Source organism: Poecilia latipinna, unplaced genomic scaffold, assembly GCF_001443285.1.
Source record: "Poecilia latipinna isolate Pla-1442-1.1 unplaced genomic scaffold, P_latipinna-1.0 Scaffold1419, whole genome shotgun sequence".
Classification (NCBI taxonomy): domain Eukaryota; kingdom Metazoa; phylum Chordata; class Actinopteri; order Cyprinodontiformes; family Poeciliidae; genus Poecilia; species Poecilia latipinna.
Genome location: NW_015114035.1, coordinates 80175 through 91952, shown reverse-complemented (window position 1 = coordinate 91952; position 11778 = coordinate 80175). Strand labels below are relative to the sequence as shown.

Sequence of the window (11778 nt, the reverse complement as noted above, 5' to 3'; positions counted from 1 at the left end):
AGAAGAAAGTCCCTGTAAAAGATCCTGGACATTTCTTTCTAGACCAGTAATTGCAGCCTCCACCTTTGAACACCAATCATGATTTGGCTGTGGGTTCATACATAAAATTATGGCATAAACACTGGCAATCTGCATGTGACACTTACTGGCAGCCACATTTGAAACAGTAAGTCTTAATTTGAAATTCTCTTCATCGTTTACAAAATGAGTACATTTGTGCAGCAACTTAAGGATGACAACTCAGTCCAACATTCTGAACAAGATACAAGAAACAATGACACAAACTATTAGGAGAAATATGTTTTAATTATCAGCAACCCTTGAGGTGTGCGTTAGCCATGTGCACAGCACACAAATAGGTACATTTAGAGACCTGTATAAAACTACAGGACAACTTATAGAATACAAATAGAAGATACAAAATTGCTGTAAGACCACTTGAGATTAAGAATCAGTTTTCATCACTTTCCCTGAATGAAATTTGAAAATCATACAGTAGGCTACATAACATTAAATAGTTCACAGATGTGAAAAAACAATGTGGAAAGAGAAATTCAGCCATTTTACTACTCTTCACTCCTGATGAATCACCAGATAAAAAGGTTCACTTTCAAGGATTCATAAAATTAGAATATAACTGTAATTCTTTTCTACTAAGTCGCTCTAATTTTTTATGTAAAAAGTTGCTTCCTTGTTTCTCTATGGCTATGGTTTGGCTAGTTTATTCATTTTAACATTTCTTTCACTACAGTTAAATTCAAAATAAGATTTTATTTTTGACCAGAGACTTTTCAGATGGAAGATTCAGATGTCTGGATTTATGAGTTTCTACTCATAAACCTCTTGGTAGGGCAGAAATGATGTGATGTGGCTGAAATGATGTGATGTGGCTGAAGTGACTCTGTCAGCCTCATGCTACTAGCCACACTCAGTGGAGCCTGTGGCTCTTTTTGCAAAGGTGGGCTTTGCCATTTGCAGGCTGTAGATTAAGGAGCTGGTCTGCAGTGCTGGGGCTGCAGCTGGATAACCAAATGATCAGGTGGGATAAAGGGCTGGCCCAGGGTCACTGGAGGGCAGACAGGTAAACATGCTGCACGTCATGCAAAGTAGGGATACTGCTGAGCAGCAAGCCCAGCTCTGAGCACCAGACACAGCATATGTGTACAAATGCTGTTTGTACATAGCATATGTCCTTGAATACTATGCTGTAGCAGGAGGTGTTTCAGGAGCTGCATACTGTAACTTTAGCACTTGTTTTGAAAGCTGAACTTATGTTTCACAGTTAGCCTGCAGAGTTCAGATCACTCTGGATTTCCACAGCGGTTTGCAGGATTGGCCTTAAGTCACTAGAGAAACAGTTTGCATGAGATTTGTTTAAGCTATTTGCACCTGAATAGCTAGCGTGTGCATGCAGTGTGGCTGGATGCTCTGCTAATTTATTATCACTACTAGCTACTAAAAGCAGAAGGGAAAGCACCGTCGTCCCTAACAAGAGCAGGGTGCTACTATTAGCACCATTATTATGGAATGTTGAAATGGAGGTTCCAAATGTCTTTCCCAAAAAAAGACACAAAAAATAGAGAAAATAAGATACTACCTATCTACAACCTCACTGCAACTGCTGTTATTAAAAATGGACTGAAAACCTTGATCACACAAAGTCGAGCAAATCAAGAACCCTAAACTTTCAGACATCCATTCCAAACCAGCTCTGTTCATTTCAAACTGCCAGCCCTTTTTAGCACCTTCACTTTCAAAATATATACAGAAAAACATTGAGTTACAGAGTCTAGCATATATGGTTCAACAGCTGTCTGTAAATATTTCTTGCATGATTATTTTTTCTAAAAGCATGTCGCGGGGTAAAGATAGCCGGAACGTGACAAGGCACAACTAGGACAACATCGCCACCAGAGCCGGCCCGGCCTGCAGTAAACCTCTAGGACTCAGAGAGACAGAGACAAATGCTAGAAGGAGGGAGGGTAGACGACGCAAATGTACAGTAAGCAGAAGTAGGTCAGGACAGCAGCTCACACTGGAAACTAAATCAAAGACTGGGATGAAGTGTTGGTTTAGTAAAATCCAAAGTTTACAAGCACAAGTGGAAATATCTTGTTCCAAAACTGGGCAACTGCTTGTATCTCATAAATAATATATATTAGTGAATGTGTTCTAACAATGAGGACAGTTAGTACATATAGCTGATTAATGAGGAGAATTTTTATAACAATTACTTGAAGACGTCTTATAGATAAAGCTGTAGATTTTCAGTCCTTCAGGTAGTAAATGGGAAAACAGATATCTTTGCTTCAATGTAAATGTGATGTTAGTTAATGTTAATGTGCTTCTTTCCAACTCCTTTATATAATTTAATAGAATAGAATAGAATAGAATAGAATAGAATAGAATAGAATAGAATAGACTTTATTGATCCCCATGGGGAAATTGCTTAGGTATTTAAGTATATTAAATATATTATATCATATTAATGTTATAATATAACATTAATGTTCAATATATTCAAATATATTGAGTATATTAACATATTATAACATATATCTGATATATTAATCAAACTAAATTAATTGATTATAATGGGTTGTGTTTTGTCAAAAATTCTTTTCTTTCTGAGAATGTCCTCAATGCCTTTCGTTTGTTATGTAAGCATAGTTACAGAAATGAACCCTCTGCTGTTACGCCTCAGAGCCACCAGAGGAGCAGTCAGAGTTAAACTGCTGAGCAGGTGTGAAGTGGGGGTAAAAATCAGTAGCATGTTTCTGAAGATGTCTGCTGTTTGGAACAGTTTTATTGTCACTGACTGTAAATAGTGTGATGTTTGTACTGAACAAATACTCATTTTGTACTCATTTTTTCAAACTATCAAATTGAATTTCACATTCCTTTGGAACGAAGAGCTTTTTTTATTAACTACATAGTAATTTATGTTATAATTATAGCCTCCCTATCTATCCATCTATAGATATATACAAATATAGATATATGCACACCTCTGTTAATATCCATAAAAACCCACAGTCCTCCATGAAAAACTTGTAACTGACAAAAGTGATAAAAATTAAAATTTACTGAAATCTGGAGGAACATTTATGACAAATTGAGGAGAAGGATAAGGACGGCAACCAAGGAGCCCAGAACAACCTCCAAAGAAATCAAAGGTCAACTCCAAGGCCAAGGTACATCAGTGTCAAATCCATAATTGTTAGAATCAAAGTGGACTTCATGGGAGACGACCAAAAAGAAAAGCGAGCATAAAAAGTGAGACTGGAATTTCCCCCAATTCATGTTGACAAGTTACAAAGTTTCTGGTAGAATGTCCTCAGTAAGCAGAAGAAAACTGGAACTGGCTCATCAACTCTTTGCCAAAAAAAATAACTCTGGGGAAACATGGAGGAGGCTGTGTTATGCTCTGGGGCTGCTTTGACTTGAGTCTGTGCAGGTTTGAGGAAATCTCAAGATTATCAAGGCATTCCGGAGAGAAACGTGGTGCCTAGTGTTAGAAAGCTTGCTCATGGGTCTTCCAACAGGATAATGACCCAAAACACACAGCTGACTAAAAATGGCCCAGAGCAAAACATTGGACTATACTGAACTGGCCTTTTATAAGCCCTGATCTAAATCCTGTTGAACATCTGTGGAGCTGAAACATCTGGAGAAGGCTTTCCCTTTCCGCAGCTGGGGCGGTTTGTCCATGAGGAGTGGACCAGGATACCTGTGGTCAGGTGCATAAGTCTCACTGATAGTTACAGAAATGGTTTGATTGCAGTGATTGCCTCAAAAGATTGAGCAACAAAATATTAAGTTACAGGTAAAATCAGTTTTATTCTGGTCTGTTTCATTTGTTGAATTGCATTTCAAAAGGAATGTCTGATTTCACTGGTTAATTCTTAGAACATTTTTATTAACTATTACTTTTGTCAATTTCAAGTTATTTTAGTAACCACTGTGGGCTTTTCCTTCATTAACAGAGTGCTACCAACAATGCTCTGTGTGTGTACGTGTGCGTGTCTATATTTATATGATAGAGGTATTAGGATGGAAAAGACAATTATAAGTTCTTAATGAACTTCATATTTATAAATCATTCCTTTTGTATAATATGCTCTTATGGAAAGTTACGAACAACACAAACCAAGTTTGCAGATTTTTCCAGTCGGCAAAGTTGTTCTAATGATACAGAGCAATTTTTCCTGTTTGACAGCTGCCTGACAATAATGCATTGCTTGAAATAAGAATAGTCTTATCCCAGGTCAAGGCTATTACTTGACTGTTGCATTTCAGCTCTTTGACCTTGCCTATAAACTCCCAAATTTTCCACTTAAATCATGTCAAAGAGGATTCCTCTCCCTACTGTTGGACACAGGGCTCTGACTAAGACTGACGGCAGAAAAGTTCAGAGTTCACCCCTCTGGCAGTGCTATAAACAGACACAGTGGAGACTGTGGGGTTAACTCTCCCCTCCTCCTCTCTTGTCCATTTCCCTCTTTCTTCTCTGTCCCTCTCTCTCAGTAACACGATACTATTTCAATTAGGCTCCAGAGCCACACATGCTCCTTTTCGCCCAACTTGAGCCTATAGTGCTGGTGCTATGCTGGACAGAACACTTTTCCACTTTCAGAGCTTTAATGCTGTTCCCCTCTCAGAGAAAGTCATGTCATTACATCACAGTAAAAAGTTGATCCAGCTCCTGATTTATGATATTTCAATCTCCCTCTAGTGTGCTCTAAGTTTCCTTACAAGAAACTTATGAAACCATGTCAGTGACATGGTGACACTGACATGGTGTCAGCCATTTTAAGGCCAGTTAAAATGAGACAGATAATCTGTGAAAAAAATCAAGCTGCTCTGCTTCTCCCTGTGATGCTACAGCCATCTGCAGAAATACGCTAGGTCGGAAACAACCAATCACAGCCAGAAGGAGGAGGTTAGTGCTGTCAATAAGTCTTGTGTGCTCGCTGCTCACACCCTCGCCTTTGCTTTCTGCTGCACTACAGCTGCTTCACCACAATGGAGCCTGTCATGAATTCTCAGGCTAGTTAGCATGGCCACCAAACACATCAGCTAACAGATTTCCTTTAACGGAAAGTTGTTTTTCTGCCATTAGCACATTTAGCAGCATAGACATAAGCTTGATTAACAGCACTAAGCCCCTCTTCCTGGCTCTGAGTGGTGCAGCTCTGTTTTTTACAAGATTCAAAGGCTTGGTTTGTTTGATGCTTCCACATCATATCTAGTCAGAGGCTCTGCTGACAGCAGGCCCCAAATAAACTGTAAGCTTCTGTAAAATTACTGCAGCAAAAACTAAAAACAAATATAGTACATTGATAGTAAGATATGTCTGCATGGGAGAGTAGAGTTTTTAAAGTGAGAAAAATAATGCTGATTATTTGGTTAGCATTATGAGCTTAACTAATTCAGTTATAGTCAGTAACAGTGCAGGTGCTATATTAGAGTAAAACTCTCAAAAAGAGGAATCGCTGTAGGTATGTGTCACCAGGATGGAGTTGTCTTTCTGATGCTATCAGGCTAAAGAAAAGAGAATGAACTGTAAGTAAGAGGACTTGTCTCTGATGCTGGCACATGAATCCATCTAAGCTCTAAGTTAAAGGCAATGTCTCCAGAACACCTCCAGGTCTTCCTCAGGTGAAATGGAGAAGCATAAGGTTTGAAGTGTTGGGCAATAAGTGCCACATTCTCACACGAAGACACACATCTTATTTCAGTTCTGAGAAGATTCTGATTCAAACCAATCCCAATTGAACAATGTCATACATATAAACCTGCTGAGATATCAGGTAGTCAAGATCACTGATCTATTTCCCCAAACAGAAATGGGCGTTTAAAACCCCCCAACAAAAACTGGAAATTAACAGAACTTCTTTAACTGAAACCTTTACATCAAGACTGAGAGATCTAGAGATGACTTCCTTAAATTGTGACTGTTTAGTAATTATTTGTATGGCATTGGCTAACTAATGCCATGGCATTGTGTAACTAATGCCATACACCAGAGTACATTAGTTACTTTACTGCCTCTTAACCAGAACTCCCTTGAAAAAGAGGTTTTTAATCTCACTGGGACTTTCCTGGTTAAATAAAGGTAAAATAAAAGAAAAAAGAAAAAAAAGGTAATCATTTTTCCATCTGTGCAAAGAATACATTGAAAGACAGGGTTTCATTCAGTAGCAGCAAATGTCTGATAAATAAGAAATGAAAACATAAATAAAATTTCTAGAATATTGACTGTCCCTCAGTGAAAAGACATCCACTCCTATAAAAATACAAAACAGATGTTAAACATTAATAAAAAACTGAATATGTACAAAGTAAAATATCAAATATGATACACTTACAAAAGGCTTGGAGTGAAAGTGCATCACAGCTTGGAGAAAACCTCCCCCCTCCCCCCGGCCCTCTCCTGATTGGCTCCCTCCCATATTGTCTTGAAGTAGATTTATCAGCTCACTAGATTCTTGGCAAGAAATGTGTCACTGTCATCGCTGGTGACACTCTGTTTCCTCTTTTTGTTTTGCCATTCTTACTCAGGCCCAAGAACATCCTTGGGTAGGCGGCCGATTCATAGGCATTATAGTTGTTGGCAAGGAGCTTCTCTCTGAACTTGCACTCGTTGCTGTAGTGTAACTGCAAGAGAAAAGAGATTCTTTTGAAAATGTTAATTGTTTAAAGACAGAAATAAAACAATGATGTCAGGAAATTTTTGTAGGGGAATTTCAAATCTGCATTGTTCGCAGTGATTTCTATCAAACAATTGTGTTATTTTTGACTGCAGGGTTATTATTGTGCATTCAGCCCCATTTTACACAAAAAATCCGATTGTGAAATGATGAATGGTGTAAGTGAAGCAGAACACTGGATTCTGAGTGTGTTGTGCTTTTTGTCCCCAGTTTGAGGAACAATAGCTTCTTGACCTGCATTCACCACCATGCAATTAAATTTAGGTATTAATTCATATTTAACTGTTATCTTTAATAACTCTAACTCTAACAGTACCAAAACTTTCAGTATTATTAAACTGGACGAAGACGATGAGATCCTTGAATGAATCTGTGGTTTTGTCTTTGACTAGCTTGTTTCATTCAGCAGGTGTAAACTCTTTAAAAGCTGGAGCCGGTGTTTGACTGGAGCTTCTGGTTTTGTCTAAGTGTTCACTTAAAGGCAGATGATGTAAAATAACAACTATCACTTTGAATGCAGTGCCTTGCAAAAGCATTAATCCACCTTGAACTTTTTCACATTTTGCAACACGACAACACCAAACTTTAACATATTTATTGGGATTTTATGTGATAGATCATCACAGAACAACACATACCAGTGAGATGAAGTGCATTATTAGTATTCAACCTCACATAGAGTTTTGAATGATTAATTTTGTCTCATTGTTGCCTCATATACTTCACTAGATGTTTTTGCATGCAGCAACATGTGAAAAAGTTCCAAGGATATGGAATATCCGAAATGAATGTGATTCCTTAGTTTCTGAACAGTGGAACAGATATACAGAAACTGTAGTTTGTTGTAAAGAATGTACTTCTGGTAGAACCTGTTTTAGTGCCTTTGCTGCAGTGATATTTTCTCCTTAAGAATGCCAAATGTTTAGCAGGCGGACCTATGGAGGTATTTTTGGTGCAAAGGTATTTGTGCCTTGTAACTTTGAAGTTGAAGTCAGAGATGAAAAACCTATAGGAGTTTTTAATCATCTTCAAATTAGTACAAGTACACACATTTTATTCTTTTGAGTCGGACTTAAAAAAAAATCTTACTCTTACAGTTTTTCCCCAAATGATCTAAAAGAAATGGTTGCAAACAGATCCACATACCTGTGTCAGAAAAAAATTACTTGAGTATTTCTCAAATATAGACAAAACTACTGTTACACCTTCATGGATTCTTCAGTACAGATACACACATTCCATTTTAGAACTCACAAAATATAACAGTCCTACTCTAACATTTTCTCAGTCCAGTACATTTGGAGCTAAACTTATTCAAACACATGTATTAGCATCTTCACACAGGCACATTTTTTAATAATTATAATTTGAAGTGAATGCAACTACACAAAACTGCTCATGTGAATGACAATCCTGCCTTTCAAACCACACTGCCTTTCTTTGCAGGCTTCAGTTTTGCACTGTGTGTCTTGCCAAAAGTGAAGCAAAGCGATATGCAGGGTAGTAGTATGAGGGCTCCCTGCATTACGGGCAGGAAGATATATTAAATCACCAAAACAGTCTACTAACCCCTAAGGATGTCTAAATTAAAACCATCTGTGCTAAATATTGCTTTATAGTTTAGTTTATTTATACAGAATGGAACTGGATAAATGGGGGAATACAAAGCTAAAGTTGGCTTCACACTCAAGAAATAATTAAAGAACGATTCCACTTGGGTTATTTACCAAAACATCTGCTGACATTCCATATTAAAATATCTTTATTAATAGAAAACTGAAATTTTGACAGAAAAGCTCTTTATTTTGACTGTTTGTAACTAAGTTCATTTTGAGTTCAAGCACATTAACTATATTGTTTTTTTAATTTACTTAAGCTTAGATCACATGACACAATTTTAGAATTGTTGGCCGATTTTCAAAACCTGAGTGATAAAAAATCCGGTTTGATCGTACCATGTGTGTCGTGTCCAGCCACACGGGAGGAGCGACACACCACACACAAACCGATTTCACTCACCAACATTCAGATTCCAGACAGAAAATCCCATAAAACCTCATCATATCATACATGAATTTAGAGTAAGCAACCTCAGGATGGTCAGAGAGGAATTCAGCGTTGCAGCTTTTCTGCCCCTCTTTGCTCCATCTCCCACTAATAACAAAATAAAAAATTAAAATAAGGCAGCATAAAACCCCTCAATGTAATTTCATAGTTTTAAAGGTTGGAGCTTGAGCCTTCACTTGGTATTTGGTTCTTATGTTTGCATGTTAGCATTAGCCAATTAGCTCTCAGTGATTCTGTGATGTCTGTCTGACAGAGGAAATGGCAACATCTGTACTTCCAACACGAACATATAAACTTATGACATGTTTGTTATTATATTTCTACCCATAGTCATAGTAAAACAATTAACTATGGATTTTTAAAATTCTGATCATTTCAATACAAAATAGAAAACATTTGAAAGCATGAAATCTGTTATGGTTGTTATGACTTGACTTGTGGTTCAATTCAGGTTTAAAACCTGAAAATAACATTTTCTATGCTCAGACGTTTACATACATTTGCTTAGTATTGGGGCAAGTTATCTTCTGAACTGGATGATTTGGGCCAACCCATCTGGGTTTCCTTCCAGAAGCTTCTCCCAGTAGTTTGCTGGAGTTCTGGTCCATTCCTTCTGACAGAACCGGTGGAACTGGGTTAGGTTTATAGGCCACCTTGCTCACACACACAAATTCTGCCTAGGACTGGGATCAGGGCTCTGTGATGGCCAGAGCATTGACTTTGTTATCCTAAAGACATTTTATATCCCTTTTGGCTCCTGAGGGTCAAAGTTAGTCTGGAACCCATTTGGACTAAATCTTTAACTTCCTGGTTGACGTCTTCAGATGTTGCTACAATATTTTTCACATAATGTTCTTTCCTCATGATGCCATATATTTAATAAAGTGGACCAGTTCCTCAAGCAGCAAAACAACCAAGCAGTCATGACACTACGGTCATCATGTCCAAATAGTTCCAGTTTAGTTTGATCAGATCACAGGACATGTCTCCATAAATGAACAGGACATGTCTATGTGTACCAGATTTGCAAACTGCAATCTGTTTTTCTTGTGCTTCATTTGCAGTAATGGCCTCCTGCTCTCTGGCCTTTCAGCCCATGTTGTTACAGAACATGTTTCTTTGTGGATAATGTCTCTGTCTCACCGACTTCAGTAGCATCTTCACAAGATCTTTAGCTTTTGCTCTGGGATTGATTCACACATTTCAGACCAGAAGCGTCTACGTCCTGAACATTATGATGGTTGGACTTTCCCATCATGACTAGTACTGAACAGGTGAACTCCACCTGTGAGCAGCTGGATGAACCAGACTTGGAGCAGCTCCAGGATTCTATTCCTGGCATCTGGGTTGATTTCTACTGACCTTCTCATCATGTCCAACCATTAAGCAGAGTGAAGCAGAGTGAGCCTCTAATTAACTGACCATGACTGTTAATTAGAGGCTCACCTAAAGAACAGGAACATCTTTGTGTCACTAGGTAACAACTGGTAACTCATCAGAGATACAAAGCATTCATATTCAAGGTTCGACAAGGTTCCATTTTGGAAGGCCATCTTATTGAATATTTACATGCTCTCACAAGTTCAGCTCATTACCAGTAATAAGATGCCATGACTATGCTGATGATACACAGCTCTACATCACAATGTCACCAGATAACAATGAACCCATTCGGCCTTCTATCACCTGAAGAACATTTCCAGACGTTCTCCCTAAAACAAGGAAATAAAACACATTACCACAGTTCTAAAGTCCTTACAATGACTCCCTGGAGCTCAGAAGACAGATTTTAAAATATTTTTGTTAGCACCACAATACATTAAAGATCTATTGTTGTTGTATCAAATTTCCAGATCTCTCAGGTCTTCTGGTTCTGATTAACTCTGCATCCCCAGAACCAAGCATGGAAAAGATACATTCAATATTTATGCTCCACAAATCTGGAACAAACTTCCAGAAAACTGGAAAACAGCTGAAACACTGCGTTTGTTATTTACTTGTCCTTTTAATCATGTAATCTACTTTGTATTGCATTGTTGCTTAAATTGTGCTATAATTGAATTGCCTCATCTTGCTTTGCCTTGAAGCAAAACACTGTGCAGCTGCTCAGCATCCTCTAACAACGCTCTACTATGAGTTCAGTAATAATCCAAAAAGTCCTTCTGCCTCAGAAGCTGTTTTCTGGGGAACATTTTTACCTGTTTGTCTGTCTGTTTGGTCTTTGATCCCAGGTTCCTACAGTAGAAACAACAGGAAGGGAAAGATTGCCCCAGAAAACTATCCTGGTTCACAAAAACATTGAGTTACTTCATGCACCCTGCAAAATTAAAACGGCAAGAGACTCACAAGAGTCTTTTTTCTGTATCTCCCTTGGCCCAAAATCCTGGGCTAAAATCCTTAGCACCAACCTGACCATGCCTTGATGCCTTGAAGGATGTTTATAATGTTTTTTATTATTATTATTTCACATAATTTCTTTTAAATACATAAATTATTTGTGTATTTTTTTCAATGTGAATTTTATTTTGCATGCCTGCTTTTTGGACATCATTGTAAAGATGCAGCATGTGAATCAGGCAACTACAAACAAACACGAAACTCACCAACATGCCCTCCACTTGCAGTAGTAGCATCCTTTGACATTTTAGTCTTTTCATCTGTTATACCTGTTTTATAGGCAACACAGTCACATGAAAGACTGCAGACTTTACAGTTGTCAGTCACATGACTGACAACTCCGAGTTCACTATCCAACCATGTTATAAGAGAAAAGGTTTGGTAGAAAACAGGTACTGGCAATATAGGTAATCATGACTTTTCAAGAGTTTTGGGGAGCTTTGAGGCTGCAGCTGAAATCAGAGCTTCAAGAACCTCTGGAGTCTACAGGTTCTTAACCTAGGTTCGATCGAACCCCAGGGATTCGATGAGTCGGTCTCAGGGGTTCGGCGGAGGCTCTTCAGCGGAGGTAAAGACACACTTGTGTAAAGTCGTGATGACG

General features: G+C 38.1%; 1 protein-coding gene across 1 annotated transcript in view; it reads right to left on the bottom strand.

The window, feature by feature from the left end:
• Window positions 1-2591: 2591 nt before the first annotated feature.
• The window catches only part of fgf4 (fibroblast growth factor 4), a 23689-nt gene continuing 14502 nt past the window's right edge, over window positions 2592-11778 (bottom strand). The window contains exon 3 of the mRNA XM_015056938.1: window positions 2592-6660. Within this exon, the coding sequence (XP_014912424.1) occupies window positions 6484-6660 (177 nt within the window). The 3' untranslated portion in view covers window positions 2592-6483. The remainder of the gene's footprint in view (window positions 6661-11778) is intronic.